Source organism: Scardinius erythrophthalmus (assembly GCF_964197995.2).
Source record: "Scardinius erythrophthalmus genome assembly, chromosome: 2".
Taxonomy (NCBI): Eukaryota; Metazoa; Chordata; class Actinopteri; order Cypriniformes; family Leuciscidae; genus Scardinius; species Scardinius erythrophthalmus.
In genome coordinates this window covers 8,918,826-8,937,097 of record NC_138222.1, presented here as the reverse complement: position 1 = coordinate 8,937,097, position 18,272 = coordinate 8,918,826, and the positions used below count along the sequence as shown (strand labels likewise).

Sequence of the window (18,272 nt, the reverse complement as noted above, 5' to 3'; positions counted from 1 at the left end):
GTTTAAGTGTAGCCTACTGCTGAATGTGCTGACAAGCTTTATGGTAAAAAATATACTTTAATAATTACATTTCTGTTGTAAATTGTATAGCCAATTAATTAGATTTCTAACTACGCATTTGTAGATGAAGTTGTAGTTTAGTATTTGAAATTTTTGTCATAATTTACTGTATTATCATTTACACCAAGCCTGTGTTCATTTATTTCTTGTGCTGAACACAGAAGAAGATATTTTTAAGAATGTGGTATATATATGAAATATTGCTAATGTCAACTGTCTGGTTTCAAACATTCTTCAAAATATGAAGAATATAAAGAGGGTAAATTATGACATATTTAAAATTTTGGGTGAACTATCCCTTTAAGTAGCCTTTTATGTCATTAATATTATCTTATCTGCAAGTAGGCACAAGTAGTAGGCTATATTAACCTACATTACACAAGTAACTACAAGTAAGCACACTTCATTTTCACAAGACAATATGAAAGCATCTAAATTCTCGTTGTCTCTGTGTTTTTCACGTTTGCTTGACTAAACTAAAATTAATCTTTTGTAATATCTTTAGAGACTCGTTTAGAATTCAAATAAGTTTGTCATAAATCATTGCCTATTGAAGAAAGCAAATGTGCGAGCGTGCTTTCCTCTTAAACTGAGTGTCAATTGTTAATCTGAACAAACATAAAAAAGGCAAGATTTGTAATGTTTAACTATCGAGAGAAAGAATACGATTTTTTATACTGTTAACAATACACCAATATAGATTACGTGGCTTTGCAACATGCACGAGCGCGATGTCAGTGATATGTTGTACTTTCTAAATTCCACTAAATTTATAACGCACAGTCTTCATTTATGAGACGAAATAAAGGTAAATCAGAGGTCAATCTGCAATAAACTGAGCAAAGGTTATCAAGAGAGGCTCAGACAGAGAAGACTCCCTCGCATCACCCCTCCCAACAGCAGCTGCAGCTTCACAGTCACACAAACCTGCCTCACATTATTCCAACGGTCCTCCGTCTGACTGAAACGAGCGCGAGCCTCGCCATATTCATTCGCGTTTCCATATCAGCCCGTGTGCCTGTCCATTATGGATATGTTGGGAAAGAAAGAGCGGAGAGGCAGAGATGTGAAGGGCTTGCTGAAGAGGAACTGGATTCTAATTGCAACCATCGCCTCGGTGATACTGGGTACGATGCGCGCCTTCATCTTCCTTTCAGCGCGGCCACATTTCTCTGCATTTCTCTTATATCTCGCTTCATTGTGCTCTATCACACCTCATTCCTTTAATTATGTATCCACCGCTATTGTTTTATTAGTGGCAGCTTTTACATTATGGACCGCCGTTGTGATATCGATAGCTGATTTGACAATAAGAGCAATTAAAGTGTTTTATTTGTTGCATGTATGCACGTACAATATCTGCAGGTGTTTTGATGGGTGATTGTGATAAATGAAGGCATTGATCAGTGTTTGTGTGTGCAGATATTTTACTACTGCCACAGAGAAACGTGACCAGACTTCCAGTGTGACACAGTAAAATCTCTCTGTGCTCCACGTGACGTCATGCAAGCAGTGACAAGTATTATGAATTAGTGTAGATCGGGGCTAGTTGTCACACTTTACTTCAGTGACTTTGCTGTTTTATGGTCAATTTCTATAGACATGCCTAAACCAGTTGAACGTGTCTGTCGTTATTGGCTAGGAAAAGAAGACACAGTTCATTGATAGGCTTACATTTATCTTTTGTTAGCCTGGTTAACACCAGACCATTCTCAGTAGTAACTGAGTTATGGTCTGGCAAAGCTTCATTAATAACTCATTTCCAAAGGGGCGTCACCAACGGACGTCGCTCAAATGCCTCTGGGCGCAATTGGATAGACCTAAAACCAATCAGAGCGATCGTCATCGTGTAAAGTCATATGCTGCGTCCCAATTCGCCTAAGTTACACTACGCGATAAAAGTATGTACTCTTTTTGTGAAGAAAATCTATTTACTTTTGAATGTGTAGCAAAAAAGTAGGCAAGCTTTGGGACATACTACTTCGTCATCTTTATCGGACGGATCTGTCGCGTGCATCCTGTCACGTAAACTGCCCTGTCAATCATCTTGTCACAGTTAAAATCCTCTATTAAATCGAATTTAATTTCCTACCGTTTCGGAGAGAAATGTAGTAGCACGTTCATATGCCAGTGGGTCTTTCATGTAGACTGTCCTCATGTGTTTGCAATTTGAATATAATAATGCATTTAAAAGTTTTTCTTCACCAACGGACGTCGCTCAAATGCCTCTGGGCGCAATTGGATAGACCTAAAACCAATCAGAGTGATCGTCATTGTGTAAAGCCCGCCTCAACGTTTCTGATTGGTGCCGAGATTTCGACGGATTAGAAATGGGCTTGAATGAGCTCTTTGCCAGACTACTTGTAGAGCAAATCTAAATTTCTAAATTTCCCAGGCTAATCTTTTGTGACAACATCGGCTAAAAGGGAACGTTTTTTAGAACTTGGGCTAATGGCAAGAGTGTGAACAAACGTTATTTTAATGTTGACAGAACGTTCTTTCAAATCTGGTCTTGTTACTTTTGAATGCTCTCTGAACATTCTGAAACGTTTCTAGAAATGTTTGCAAAATACTAAAATAGAATGTTCCCTTAACGTTCACATAACCGAGAAAAACATTTATAAAACATTTTGTAAAAAAAAACTGGACGTTTCAAACATTAAAGAATAGAACATTAAAAAAAATACGTTTTTATAACTCAATGGGAATGTTAGCACAACATTCTAAGAACATATTTTTGTTGGCTGGGCTGGCCCTTTTTATAAAGCCATATTTTACAATATAGTTGGATTCAAAATGCTGAAAAACATGCCTAAACCATGCAGCCTAAATATGGTTTGCTGGTCTCCGAGTTTAACCAGGCTGGTTTTAGAGAGGTTTTTCAACTTGGAGAGGTTGGGAAATCAGCTTGAATCAGACCAGACAAGACCAGCAAACTAGCTTAAGCTACGACTTTTCATGAAATGAACTATTATGTTAACAATACCAACAGTGTAAACACAGTGATACAACATGTGTGTAATTAATAAATTACAAGTAATAAATTACTTGGCTGAGAACACTGAGTTCAACCTTTCTGTTCAAATATATCCTCATCACATACTGTAGTTGAACCTTGTCTTAATGAATATATGTGACCCTGGACCACAAAACCAGTCACATGGAACAATTTTATGAAATTGAGATTTATACATGACATGAAAGCTAAATAAGCTAAATAAATAAGCTTTCCATTGATGTATGGTTTATTAGGATAGGACAATATTTGGCAGAGATACAACTATTTGAAAATCTGGAATCTGAGGGAACAAAAAAATCTAAACATTGAGAAAATCGCCTTTAAAGTTGTCCATTTATGTTCGCGATTGTGCTGCATTCACTCACAAAAATAAATGTTTTATATATTTACGGTAGGAAATTTTTTGCATAAAAGAAAAATCTATAATTTTGACCCATACAATGTATTGCTGGCTATTGCCACAAATATACCCGTGCCACTTATGACTGGTTTTGTGATCCAGGGTCACATATATCAGTGTGGTTAAACCATGTTAGTTTGTTTGTTAATCAGTTATTAGCTTACATTGAAGAAAATATAAGCTTAGTGTTACTGAGACAGCTTCCCCCGAATGCCAACTCCTCCATAGGCTACATTGTGCAGAAGTGTACAAAAAAAATGGACACTTTATGACAACCATTTCATAATGTGCAATTCTTGAAAATAAAAGCTTTTAACTGTAAGTAATCAGAAATTAGCAGTTATTTGCCTTGCACACAACTGGCCAGTTCATGAAGGCTTAATCATCAAAACATTAATGGTTTAATGTTTTGCAAAATGCTTAGAACTAATAGGCTGTCCAATAAAATCTCACTATTGCTCTATTAGGCATTTCTGAGCTGATCGGTGAGGCAATTAAGCAGAGGTCATAGATTATCACTGTATGTACTGACAAGACAACAAAAAAAGGCTTTATTGCAGTGATGGCATGTGCACTTTTATAATATATTTTAATATATGTCTATGTGTAGCCTATATTATATTTGATATGCTATATATTATATATGTTTGATACTAAAAGTAAATTATGCTAACAGTATTTTATATGTTTGTGCACTGTGAAAAACACAGATTATTATGATGCACACAAGCTTGTGCAGTCACCATAGACTGTAAAAAATAGGCAGTCACCTACAATAAAACAAAAGGCAGGTCAAGCAAATCACTGTTATTTTCTCAGTCATACGCACCATAATCAGTATAATACTGATTAAAATGTAATAAAGATAAGATACTGTACAACAGAAACTATTGTAATTCACGTTGGCTTTTTTGGTTATCTGGGTTTGGTTTAACCTTCAAGACTCCTCCGTGATGCGTATTTGGAAGTTATCTGATATGGTTTTGCATTTTAGCCAAATAAATAGTTGTGAAGCTAATCATTCTGAACCATGATACTTTTATGGCATGTTAATCGCAACTAAATGAAAATGCATTACAGTTTATATTTATATATATAAACCTTTGTAATGGTGAAGCGCAATTTAAAATATATTACCTTTAAATGTAGTGTCGCAAACACACTACAGTTAAAATTATAATCAAGCACTTCACATGTGCTTTAGTATGTTAGTCAACACATCAAAATAAGTGTACATCTTTAAAGCATGAAAAAGGGTTTTCATAACATTTCATTTGACATTATTGCGAAATGCACTTTTTAAAAGTGTGCTTAAGTCTGTTAAGAAATACAGTCATGAAAGTGTATTGCAAGTAGCCTTTTATTTGTTTAATACTGCAAAATTGTGAATTTTGCTAACATTACAGAAAGAAATTAGAAGCAGACACATATATAAATACATTTCCTGTAGCTGCAATGACTTCATTACGTTAATTGGAAACCTTTTACGTCATATCTGACTATCAAAATCCATCTTTATACAAGGATGGAACAAAAATGATGAAAACTCAAAATGATACATTTGTCTGAAATATCTTTATCAGTTTAACAGCTGCAGATAATTCAGCACATCTTGTGTTTTGCATCTGTTGACAACATATGCAGGGAATTTATTTGTTCCCTGAATGTCACAAAGCATCATTAGCATACTCTCCAAATGTCAGATCTTTGTCAGTGAGATGACGCTTTGTTTTTGTGATCATTTTTCTACAGTACACTAGTTATTATGGAAGCTTGTTTCCGCCACAGAATAAAAAAATGTAAAAGATAATTGTGACTTTTTATCTCAGAATTGGACTTTATAACTTTCGCAATTGCGAGGAAAAACAAACAAACAGCGGAAACAAGCTCCCAGAAATAATTCACCACAAATCAATATGAATTTATACACTCTTAGAACAAAGTTTCAATGGGGTTCTTGACAAAAAGTTTCTATACAAGAAGAAATGTCTTAAATGATTGCATAATACTTTCATGTTTAACAGGTTATTCCCATTTTTTCTAGTTATAAAGAATGTTTACGAGCTGCTTAATTCATAAAAATGTATTAATTTAAACTAAATCCATAATGGGAAGCCCTAAACGGTTCAGAACCTGACAGAACCATTTAAGATTCTGAAGCTTTTCTTCCCAGAGTGGATCTTTGTGTGGTTGAGATATTCTTGGATATATTTAGCTCTGCACATTCAGTCTGGCTTGATGTAGATTAGGCACAACTAAGAGCTTCGCATTTCCAGTCAGTTTGACGTGTTCTCTCTATCACTCTATCCATTGCAGGGATCGGGCTCGGAGTGCTGGTGCGGGACTATACCTCTCTGTCCCAGCTGGAGAAGCAGTACTTTGGCTTCCCAGGAGAAATCCTGATGAGAATGCTAAAGCTGGTCATCCTGCCGCTCATCGTCTCCAGCATGATAACAGGTATCTCTCTCTCTCTCAGTCTCTCTTTCCCTCTTCAGCCCATCACAGTATCTACATTTATGACTGGCAGCGAAAATTCAGAGGTGGTAAAAGTTACCAATATTTTCTTTTAAATATTTGTATCTATTTTATTTTTAACCATAGAGCAGTCACCCACCATATGCATGGGTGTGCAAGAATGAAAAGGAAAATTGCTGTTCATTGAAAATCATTTTACTTGCATATCACTCAAGGATTATAAAACTGACTGATTGTAGGCGTCAATCATCTGAGCTAATATTGGTTAAAAATTTACCTGGGAACACCAAAGGTGTTACAGTTTTTCAACACAGCGTAAGAGTTGAGCTTAGTACATAAAAAAAGCAATCAGAACACAGTTTAGAGATTATTTGTAAATAGCTAGTATTTGTCTAAGTTCTGAATTCATTATTTTAATATTTGTGTACTTTGCATTGTCCCTTATCAACAAAATCATCTCAAAAAGATAAGGATTTATGCTGCTGATTATGCCGAAAACGCCACGCCTAAGTCCCCTAAAAAATGTTTATTAGTATGACCCAGTTGCAATGTAACTTGCATTGTTGTTGTCATTCTAAAGTGTTAACGTGTGGCCTTGCTTCCTGAAGGAGTGGCAGCGCTGGACTCAGAGATGTCAGGCAGGATTGGGCTTCGTGCAGTGGTTTATTACCTCTCCACTACCATCATTGCTGTCATTCTTGGTGAGTCACATAAACATCAAATCTATAAACTTTAAAGACATATATTGTGGTTGTTTAACAAAAATGTTGTGCTCAAAAGGAATCGTTCTTGTGACGACTATTAAACCTGGGGTCTCTCAGAGTACTGAAAACATCGAGAGAGCAGGAAGCACACCAAATGTGAGCACAGTTGACACCATGCTGGACCTTGTTAGGTAAAACATTTTTTTTTTTTTACTTTTTTTTTAATTGCACCCCTTGGTCTACATTGGAAGAAAGATTATGACACCTGAGGAATACTTAAAATTGTATAAATAAACTTATGCAATGACATGTTGACCGTTTTTAGTATGGCTTATGTGTCCAAATATAATATAATATAATATAATATAATATAATATAATATAATATAATATAATATAATATAATATAATATAATATAATATAATATAATACAATATAATATAATATAATATAATATAATATATGTATTAAGCACTTAAGTTATTTGTTTTTCTCATTTCTTCAAAGGAATATGTTTCCTGAAAATCTTGTGCAAGCCTGTTTTCAGCAGGTAAAATAAAAAATGTTTTAACATATTGCTTAGAACAATCCAAATATAATACTTTGTTGAAATAAACTTCACCTGTGTTTTAGTACAAGACGCAACGCAAAGAGATTGAGCCATCGAAAACCAACACAAACACAACTAATACAACTACATTTCCACCCTTCACCACCATTATTTCAACAGTTGCACAGGTGAGACAAAGATGTTAAAGAATGTATGGTGAAGAAAGATAAATTAAGGAATGTATGCATTTATTTTTGCCTTCTTTATGCTGTAGAATTTGACCCAAGACTACAAGATCGTGGGCTCGTATTCAGATGGGATTAATATTCTTGGCCTCATCGTATTCTGTGTGACTTTCGGCCTTGTCATCGGCAAGATGGGAGAAAGGGGACGCATCCTGCTCGAGTTTTTCGATGCTCTGAATGAGGCCACGATGCGACTTGTTCAGATTATTATGTGGTTAGTTCTGACACGTTAAAAGCATGTCTGTAGTGGCAAGAACACCCTAGAAACCACATAGCAACCACCCAGAACACTCTAGAAACCACATACCAACTCCCTAGCAACCACCCAGAACACCATAGAAACCACATAGCAACTCCCTAGCAGCCACCCAGAACACCATAGAAACCACATAGCAACCACCAGAACACCATAGAAACCACATAGCAACTCCCTAGCAGCCACCCAGAACACCATAGAAACCACATAGCAACTCACCAGAACACCCTAGAAACCTCAAAGCAACTCCCTAGCAACCACCCAGAATACCCTAGAAACCATATAGCAACTCCCTAGAAACCTCCTAGAACACCCTATAAACCACACAGCAGGTCCCTAGCAGCCTCCCAAAACCCCCTATAAACCACATAGGCATAGCAACTACCCAGATTACCCTACAAACCACCTAGCAACACCTTAGACACCACATAACAACCGCCTAGAACTCCCTAGCAACCACACAGAATACCCAAGAAACCATAAAGCAACTCCACAAAACACCCTAAAAAACACAAAGTAACTCCCTAGCAACCACTCAGAACACCCTAGAAACCATATAGCAAATCCCTAGCAACCACCCAGAACACCCTAGAAACACAAAGCAACTCCACAGAAAACCCTAGAAACCTCATATCAGCTCCCTAGCAACCAACAAGAATACCCTAGAAACTACATATCAACACCCCAGAATACCCTACAAACCCTATAGCAACTATCTAGCAACACATTAGAAACCACATAGCAACCAACTAGTACTCCTTAGCTACCACAAAGCCACTCCTTAACAACCACCCAAAATACCCTAGAAACCACATAGCAACCACCTAGTACTCCTTAGCTACCACAAAGCTACTCCTTAACAACCACCCAAATACCCTAGAAATTACATAGCAACCCTTTAGCGACCATTCAGATTACCCTAGGAACTGCATAGAAACCATCTATAGCAACCACTCAGAATACCCTAGCATATGCATAACAATCACCCAGTATACCTTAGCAACCATTCAGAGTCAGACTACCTAGAAACCATAAAGCAACAAACAAGAACACACTAGAAACCACATGGTAACTCCTTAGCAACCATTCAGAATACCCTAGAAACAGCATATTAGCAATCAGCCAGAAAACCTTAGCAACCAGTTAACTACACCTTAGCAACCAGTTAACTACACCTTAGCAACCAGTTAACTATACCTTAGCAGTAGCACGTGTTTTGCACAGATACACCTTTAAATCTAGTTTTTATTACCGTTATTCACTTAAAGAATATTGTAGGAAGATATAAATGAACATATTCTCAGGTGTTTGTGTGTCATATTGATTATAAATGTACTGATACTTAACGAATGTTCTTCTGCAGTTACATGCCCGTTGGCATCTTGTTCCTGATTGCTGCTAAGATCATTGAGGTGGACGACTGGGAAATCTTCAGGAAGATGGGCCTGTACATGGTGACGGTGCTCAGCGGGTGAAGAAGCTTCTTTAATGTCCCCTTGCTGATTTACTGGCCGTTTACTGTTCCCGTACAGCTTCATATCAGCTCTGTTCACTCGCAGATAAGAGCCAAGGACATTCAAAACTGCTCAAGCTGCAGATGTGCTAATAAAACATTTCATAAACTCCAAATTTCCACTTATTAGAGTGATTTAGGCAACCGAACATCAGTCAGGAGATTCTATAGCCGGTGTTAAACAAATGCCATCTGCACTCGTGTGGAATGGACCGAAAGGACAGGTTTAGATTGCACATTGCTGAGTCAAACAGAAAAAAGAAAGAAATTGTAGGATATAAATCCAAGGCCTGGTTTCACAGACAGGGTTTAGATTAAGCCTTAGTTTTATTAGGACATTTAAGTAGCTTTTATAAATGTGCCTTAGAAATGAACATACTGGTGTGCATCTCAAAACAATGGCTCTGACATATTTTAAGATAAGTTGCTTTCAGTTAAAGGTACAATATGTAAGTTTTCGCCGCCAGAGGTCGCATTTTTTATGATGCTATGAAAGAGTGGAACGATGGGAGATGTTAGTTTCATGTCATCGTAATGAATTAGCTGCAAGGAACGTGAAATGTAATGCTATATTAGCCTGTTACTGATATGACTATTTGTAAAAACAATCGTACTAAAAGTAAATTTGAACCATCTCAACAGTATTTGCAAGTAATGGCTAAATATTTTTGTGCAACACGTACTGTATATAATTTCACTGCCATAGACTTGGTCACCAGACTTGATTATAAAGTGTTACTGAAGTACAAACAAAGTGCAATATAACTATGTTTACAATAAATAATATTTGCTTACCTGTCTATTAAAACACATGCGAGAGCGGAGTCTCTGTCAAGTCCAAGTTTGTCGTGAAGCTCTCTCCGTCTCAGAAACACCACGCCGGTATTGATCCTTGTTTTATTTCTCCGTTTTTCCCAAAGCCTGCTTGCCTCAGTTGATCTACGTTTTAGTTTTTTGGATTTTCTGTACTCGCCAATCAATAATCACGAACCATGATGACTGAACGACACAACTGCGGCGTGCGCGATACTGTATTATTGATAAATAAATATATACGTAGATTCCCCATTAGCGGATTAAGTATAGCAGCCCATTGAAAGGGACGCTAATCCATGTATATATGTCTATGGTTTCTACAAGTTTCTACTTGTAAATGTTTACCTTGAAATGGTTTCTTCAAGTTTCTACTAGTAAATGTGTACCTTGAAATGCAATGTAAGTCGCTTTGGATAAAAGCGTCTGCCATATGCATAAATGTAAAATGTAAATGTACAAGCAGAAACCGAGGATATAGCGCGGACATTACGTAATTGATAGGCACGAGCCATTATTAAAAACTGGAATTTCTCTGGATTTACAAAACCTTGGGAACTTTTAGGATAATGGAAGTACACAACTGGTTTTTGAATATTTTATTACAAAAATCGTACACATTGTGCCTTTAAAACAGCTCAAACCTGCATTTTAGTCTGGGACTAGCCTTGTCTGTGAAACCGGGGGTACGTGACCTTGGTAAAAATATATTGGATGTTCATTACTTATGATAATGTATAATAGATTGTAATGTTTAATGTTTTAAAATATGTTTTCCTTCCACAGACTCGCCATCCATTCCATCATATTCCTCCCCTTGATATACTTTGTGTTTGTGAGGAAGAATCCATTCACCTTCACTCTGGGAATGGCACAGGCCTTGGTAACGGCTCTCATGATTTCCTCAAGGTGAGCCAACGAATATTCTAGCATCTGTATTTTCTGGGCATGTTGACAAAAGGGCTGGAATACACTACACAACTTTTCAAATCTGAACAGATTTTAAAACACTAGCACTGCGTCCAAAATCGAATACTTCCCTACTATATAGTATGCGAAAAACAGTACGCCAACAGAATAGCATGTTCGAATGACATATTCTGAACTGATTCAGAAGTGCTCATTCGGTGGAGACTTCACCATCACACGAGGCCACGGGAAGAGGATTTATGAATGACAGTGAAGCGACGCAACAGAGTAGAACAGTGCCCGGCCACTTTTTCAGCACCATATTTTTTCCAATCATTTCTCCCATAGGGATTTCAAAAAAGTCTTTGTTAAAGCTTTATAAGCCATGAACCAAGCCAATCATCGAGGTGAATCATAACATTACAAACTTTAATTGGAAGCAAAAAAAGTATTTGAAAATCAGACAAAAAGACAAAGGTACAAGACTATATAGACTATGTATATATATATATATACAGTATATATATATATACACACATTTACATTACATTTACATTTAGTCATTTAGCAGACGCTTTTGTTCAAAGCAATTTAGGACTAAGTTAAAGGGTTAGTTCACCCAAAAATGAAAATTCTGTCAGTAATTACTCACCCTTATGTTGTTCCAACCGCGTAAGACCTTCGTTCATCTTCGGAACACAAATTAAGATATTTTTGATGAAATCTGAGCCATATCTGAATCCTCCATAGGCTGCTATTGTGTCCGAAACTTGCTGGCCCAGAAAAGTTATTAAAGAGATCGTTAATATAGTCCAAGTGACTACAGTGACTCAATCTTAAGTATATCAAGCGACGAGAATACTTTTTGTGCGCAAAAACAAACAAAAATAACGACTTTATTCCACTATTCATTTCCTTCTCTCTGGGCCTCGTAGTGTTTTTGCGCAGCGCGTCTGTGTTACACGTCACCACGTAGGCTCACTATTGGCCGACGCCAGTCATGTGTGTGATGCGTGATGACGTGCAACACAGACGCGCAGCGCAAAAACACTACGAGGCCCAGAGAGAAGGAAATGAAAAGTGGAATAAAGTCGTTATTTTTGTTTGTTTTTGCGCACAAAAAGTATTCTCGTCGCTTGATATACTTAAGATTGAGTCACTGTAGTCACTTGGACTATATTAACGATCTCTTTAATAACTTTTCTGGGCCAGCAAGTTTCGGACACAATAGCAGCCTATGGAGGATTCAGATATGGCTCAGATTTCATCAAAAATATCTTAATTTGTGTTCCGAAGATGAACGAAGGTCTTACGCGGTTGGAACAACATGAGGGTGAGTAATTACTGACAGAATTTTCATTTTTGGGTGAACTAACCCTTTAAGCAAGTCATCGTGAAAAGGCAAAACCAACACAAGAAGTGCTCCAAATACAAAGTTCAGGCATTGTTCAGAGTAGCATAAGCCTGATAAGGGAGGATTATAGGAAAGGAATTTTTTTTTTTTTAATGAGGTTAAGTTCTCACGGAGTCGTTAGTTGTCTTTTGAATGTTGTCAGGGATTCTGCATTCCAGATGAGGGTGGGGAGAGCATTCCACCAGCATGGAACTGTGAATGAGAATGTTCTGGAAAGTGATTTTGTGGCTCTCTGTGATGGAACCACGATAAATATATATATTTTTTAAAGCTACACTGTGTAATTTTTCGTCGATTATTTGCAAAAAACACTTTGTTCTTTCAAAATGATATGTGCTCATTAATGTGTAATTACTTCTACCAACTAATCAAGTATTCTCTTGAGCGTAGAATCTGCCATTTAGAATAAATACGAGCGAGTCGCTCGAATGGCGGCAGCCATATTGCGCCTCCATCTTGAAAATACATTAGCCAAAGAGGGACATACCTGGAAATTCAAGCTTCGCCTTTCGCGTTTTTACACTCAGTGGCACCGTGACGAATGCGAGGGGGAGATTACTCGCGACTGCCGGCAGATTTGAAATAATACGTCCACCGTAGGAGTTAAAACGCCCTCGGAATGGGAGGGGCTAGAAAGTAATATTCAGTTGGTAGTCATATACAATTTCACCGCTTGATGGAAGAAAATCCTACACAATGTAGCTTTAACGCAATGAAATTCAGATGTCTCAAGTGGCACTCAAGTGTCCCAATACTTTTCTGGCCACTGCACAAACAAAAGGCATAAATTCCTTCAATGCTATAAATAATTCTTTAAAAAAGTCTTTGATGTTGTATTTTGATCATTATTTTTGAGCTGTTTATAGCAGGACTTCCTGCTTCTGAGGATCTGTCTCTCCAGTTTTAGACGTTTTATGTTTTTTTAAACCCACAATAATCAATGAGAAACTGTTATTCTGGCAAGTATTATGCTTTTTATAATAACAAGAGTCTTTACTAAATCAGCTCAGCCACTCTGCCGGTCACATTCCGGTGTGCAGAAGAGAACAACAGGATTGACAAGAGGATCACTCGCTTTGTCCTTCCAGTTGGTGCTACTATCAATATGGATGGCACTGCACTGTATGAAGCTGTTGCTTCTATATTCATAGCTCAGTTGAACAACTATGATCTGGACGCTGGCCAGATTGTAACCATTAGGTAAGTTGGATATACGCCAGTTGGTGTGATTTAATAGAGTTAAGTGGCTTTGTGAAAGACAAAAGCCCGAATAATACTTTTTTGACATGTTCTTTTCATAGTATCACAGCAACAGTCGCCAGCATTGGTGCAGCAGGAGTCCCGAATGCTGGACTGGTAACCATGGTGATAGTCCTCACAGCAGTTGGCCTTCCAGCCAACGATGTCACCCTCATCGTTGCTGTCGATTGGCTGCTGTAAGTATGTCGGGTTTACTTAATGTGACACAATAGAGTGCTGCAGGATGACGTATTTTTGTAAGTTAGCATCACACTGGTGCCCTCGACAGAACCCAAATAGGATTTTTCCATTGGCTTTTAGATTATTGCAGAAAATAAGCTCTTCACAAATGAACACGGCTTGCATGAATTTTGAAGCCTAAATGCTAAATGCTATGCAACTGAAACTTTGACGCTTCAAAAAGTTCATAAAGAGATTGCAAAACTAATCCATAGGAATTTTGCGATTAGTCCAAATTTTCTGAAGAAACTCAATCGCTTTAATAGATGAACAGATTGAATTCAGGCCTTTATTCACATATAAACACTGATCAGCGAATTTAAACAGAAGCTCAACCGAAACTGCTTGACGTACGAGAACAAACCTCATTGGTTCTTGCTGAAGCTCAAAAGTGCTGCGTAACACGAGAATGAACCTCATTGGTTCTCGCACATCAAGCAAAAATGCTTGAGCTTCCCTTGTGGGAGTTGATGAATGTTTATTCTGAAGTGTGCATACGATGGATGAGGATCATATGGATCATACTATCCCATGAGGCCACGGGAGGGGATTTATTAATGGCAGTGAAGTTACGCAACCAATGTTTGTAGGTCACATGAAAGTAACAACATGGCAGATGTAGTTTGTCTGAATTTCATTCATACTACCCACGTTTATAATATATAGAACATACATTTTTGAATGGTCGCAAAGTAAGTTTCAATTCAAAGTACATACTCAGACAGAATGCGATTTCGGACGAAGCGAGGGTTTAGAGTTTCCTTCACCATTGTGATAGCTTTCATGTACATTCAACTGGTAAATATGATGTTTCTGAGATGACTTGTACTGTGTTCATGCCATGTCGTAATAACCGTAATTACAAGATGACAGCACGTGATGTTCTACTCGCAGCTGTTCACGTTTTCGGACTCGGAATTGTGTGTTTCTATGACAATATTATCGATGTCAAACAGAGTGCAAAAGTCGGTTTTGGGAAGTAAAAACTCATTCATTTTCTCCATAAAGAAAATGTATTTTGAACGATAACTTATAAACCTTTAAGGACAGAACTACTGTGAGCTACGAGGTTGTTAATCCATGATATTTGCTTCTATTGAAGCCATTAGCTTATTTTTAAAAATAATCATGTTTAACAGTGTAATTCCTGGTGATAACCTACATTACCCATGATGCTGTACAGAAAATTACACCAATCAGAGAGTCGAAAAAAGCACCACTGAAAAAGGGGGTGTTATTGCATCACTCTATTGCATTTGCAGCGGTCAGGTGGTACAGAGGTCACATGGTACAAGCTCTCAGAAAATTCCCAGTATACAAGTTGTAATTAGTTAAAAGACTACAGGTAATTGCAATATATGGCATGAATGAACATTGTAATGCAGTATAGGCCCTGTTTACACCTGGTATTAAGATGCGTTTGGTTGATCGGATCACAAGTAGGCGAGGGAGACACATTCCCGTTTACACCTGGTGTTTTAATCCGTCTCTTTTGTCCACTTTCAACCACTTCTGTCCCGATTTCTTCGAGGGGAGGGTCTATGGGCGGGTAAATGTATGGGTTTTTCAGATCTTTCGATTTAATGGATGAAATAAGCTCACGCAATTTACATATGAACGCACCTGGAGACGATGGAAAAAGACCACGTAAGACTCTTGACAGCCGCAAGATCACGCCGAACACTGCGAGTGTGTGGTAGAAATCAGGAATGGTGAGAGAACGTTGTGCTTGGTATGTTTTTCATCCTTAAACCAAACTTTTTAAACCAAACCAAAAAGTTTAAGTCCCGTCTGGCAAGTGCGCTGCTTCTTTTGCGGCTGTTCGAACACATTTGACCGCATGAGCGTTTACATTACGAAAGCAATCTGGTCGAATGTGTTTTCGACTACCCGTGGAAGCGGTCGAAAGTGGACAAGCTCAAAACGTTTTAGACCCCGTTTACACCTGCATTTAGCGTCGTCCACTTTTGATCCGATCGACCAAAATGCATCTTAATACCAGGTGTAAACAGAGCCCATATATAGGCCAATTCACACTGCACTGATAGACGCCAACCAATGCGGACAATCACCAGATTACAGCAAGTCACTTCTGTCATTCCACGACCAGACAAGCGCGATTCAACATGTTCAATCAGCAAAAACAAGCTTCCGACAAATGCCAACAGACATTGATCCGACAAAACCCTGACGAAGTGTCTCGATCCTGCCGTCTGTCAGTGCAGTATGAATTGAAATTGATTTTTGAAGGTGAACATTGGAGTCATGGCTGCTTAATATTCTACAGCTGCTATAATGTGAGAGTTAACATGAATTTTCCAATCAAATCAGCGATCGCTTCCGAACCATGATCAACGTGTTGGGAGATGCCTACGGTGCCGGAATAGTCCAGAAGCTGTCTAAGCGAGAACTAGAGAGGATGGACCTGATTTCAGACGTGGATGCGGCCAACCCCTTCGCCCTAGAGACCACGCTGGACGACGACGAGTGCGAGAAGAAATCTTACGTGAACGGTGGATTCACCATTGACAAAAGCGACGCCATTTCCTTCACCGAGACCTCGCAGTTCTAGAGGTAACGTGACAAATGTGACATCACTGAAAGGAGGGTTCAGAGAGGTAGGAGCCATTCATAAAAGCTGTGCCATGACTAGGACAGAAAGTCATTACCAAGGACATGATTGAGCGCAGACATTAGCAATACCTGCCCTTGCGGTTCTCCTTCCTTCATTTTCCTAACCATGCTCTTGAACTTACGTGTGCGCTAGACAGAGAGAAAAAATGGCCGTAAGGAAACTTTGTGCTTCCACAGCTCATTTACATGTTGCCATGATTTATGCAAAGCGGTTTTTCCTTTAATTAACTGCAGTGGTTTTCTTTGGCTTTGTACTAATGAATAGCTTTTTAGCAGTAGGTGATTTTTGTATTGTACAACAAAGAGCATGTTGCTAACTAGCCAATGTTATTATACACACACACAAAAAAAAAAAAACGCAGAATTTAAGGTTATCGAAATACGCTTTTTTTTCTTCGCAAATTATGTTCATATGTTTTAGACTCGGTAAAGTGTGAAATTTTGCCAGTTATGTATTTGCACTTGCTAATGAGAGCCAAATGTTTATGAGCTTTGCGTGTCTTTCATTTCAGATTTGTGCCAATTTGTTGATATGAAGGGGATCATTTTTATACAAACTTCTAAAATTAAATGAAATATTGCATGATAAGGATTTGATATGAAGTACAGGAATGGCCTTGAGAATGAAAATCAGATCCTTTGTACACAATTATTTTGTCATGACACTGAAGGTGGCAAGCCTTAATAGTTTCTTCAGCAAGCCACTCATTTTATGGTTTTACTTTGTTGTTGTTGTTGTTGTTGTTGAATCAGAGCTATTTTGAAGAATATTTTTTAAAAGACTACACCGATGAGGTTGTCAGTGCCAAATTTCTGCCATTGAAGCAGTTTTTTAAGTTTCTTTTACAGCATTTAATTTCTTTATATTTTGTTACATCAGAAATGAGAGAAAACGATCAATGTGAAGCATTAATGGTCTATATTTGAGGTTCTGGAACTGAATTAACACCATAAAGCACACCATTGTACAACTGTATTTATACAGTACAGTAGTCAAATTAGTTATACTGTATGATTCAACAAGTACTGTATGTGTATCCACAAAATAAAAAAGACAAATGTCAACACCTGAAAAATTGCCTAAATTGATTTTTTTTTCATGTAACAAAATAACATGAGATGTTGTTTAACAAGTTTCAGCTTGCATTGTTTAATTGTAGAGTGTAATGTTTCTAATATTCTTTGATATACACTACCGGCCACTTTATTAGGTACACATGTTCTATTGCGCATTAACGCAAATATCTAATCAGCCAATCACATGGCAGCAACTCAATGCATTTAGGCATGTAGACATGGTCAAGACGATCTGCTAAAGTTCAAACTGAGCATGGTTTGAACGTGGCATGGTTGTTGGTGCCAGACGGGCTGGTCTGAGTATTTCAGAAACTGCTTATCTACTGGGATTTTCACGCACAACCATCACTAGGGTTTACAGAGAATAGTCTAAAAAAGAGAAAATATCCAGTCAGAGGCAGTTCTGTGGGTGAAAATGCCTTGTTGATGCCAGAGATCAGAGGAAAATGACCAGACTGGCCAGATTGGACAATAAAAGATAGGAAAATGTTGCCTGGTCTGAGTCTCGATTTCTGCTGTAACATTCATATGAAATGGTCAGAATTTGGCGTAGACAACATGAAAGAATGGATCCATCCTGTCTTGTATGCGTGGTTCAGACTGGTGGTGGTGGTGTAATGGTGTGAGGGATATATTCTTGGCACACTTTAGGCCCCTTTAGTACCAACTGAGCATCGTTTAAACCAGTGTTTCCCAACCCTGTTCCTGAAGGCACACCAACAGT

General features: G+C 37.9%; 1 protein-coding gene across 1 annotated transcript; it reads left to right on the top strand.

The window, feature by feature from the left end:
- Positions 1 to 1,087: 1,087 nt before the first annotated feature.
- Positions 1,088 to 16,409, top strand: slc1a1 (solute carrier family 1 member 1; the record flags this gene model as incomplete). The annotated part of the gene is made up of 12 exons (XM_081356273.1): positions 1,088 to 1,187; positions 5,796 to 5,936; positions 6,563 to 6,655; positions 6,735 to 6,849; positions 7,166 to 7,208; positions 7,292 to 7,396; positions 7,483 to 7,667; positions 9,073 to 9,180; positions 10,822 to 10,944; positions 13,364 to 13,558; positions 13,660 to 13,794; positions 16,169 to 16,409. The coding sequence occupies 12 exons, from the start codon at positions 1,088 to 1,090 to the stop codon at positions 16,407 to 16,409; spliced, it is 1,584 nt and encodes a 527-aa protein (XP_081212399.1).
- Positions 16,410 to 18,272: the final 1,863 nt, after the last annotated feature.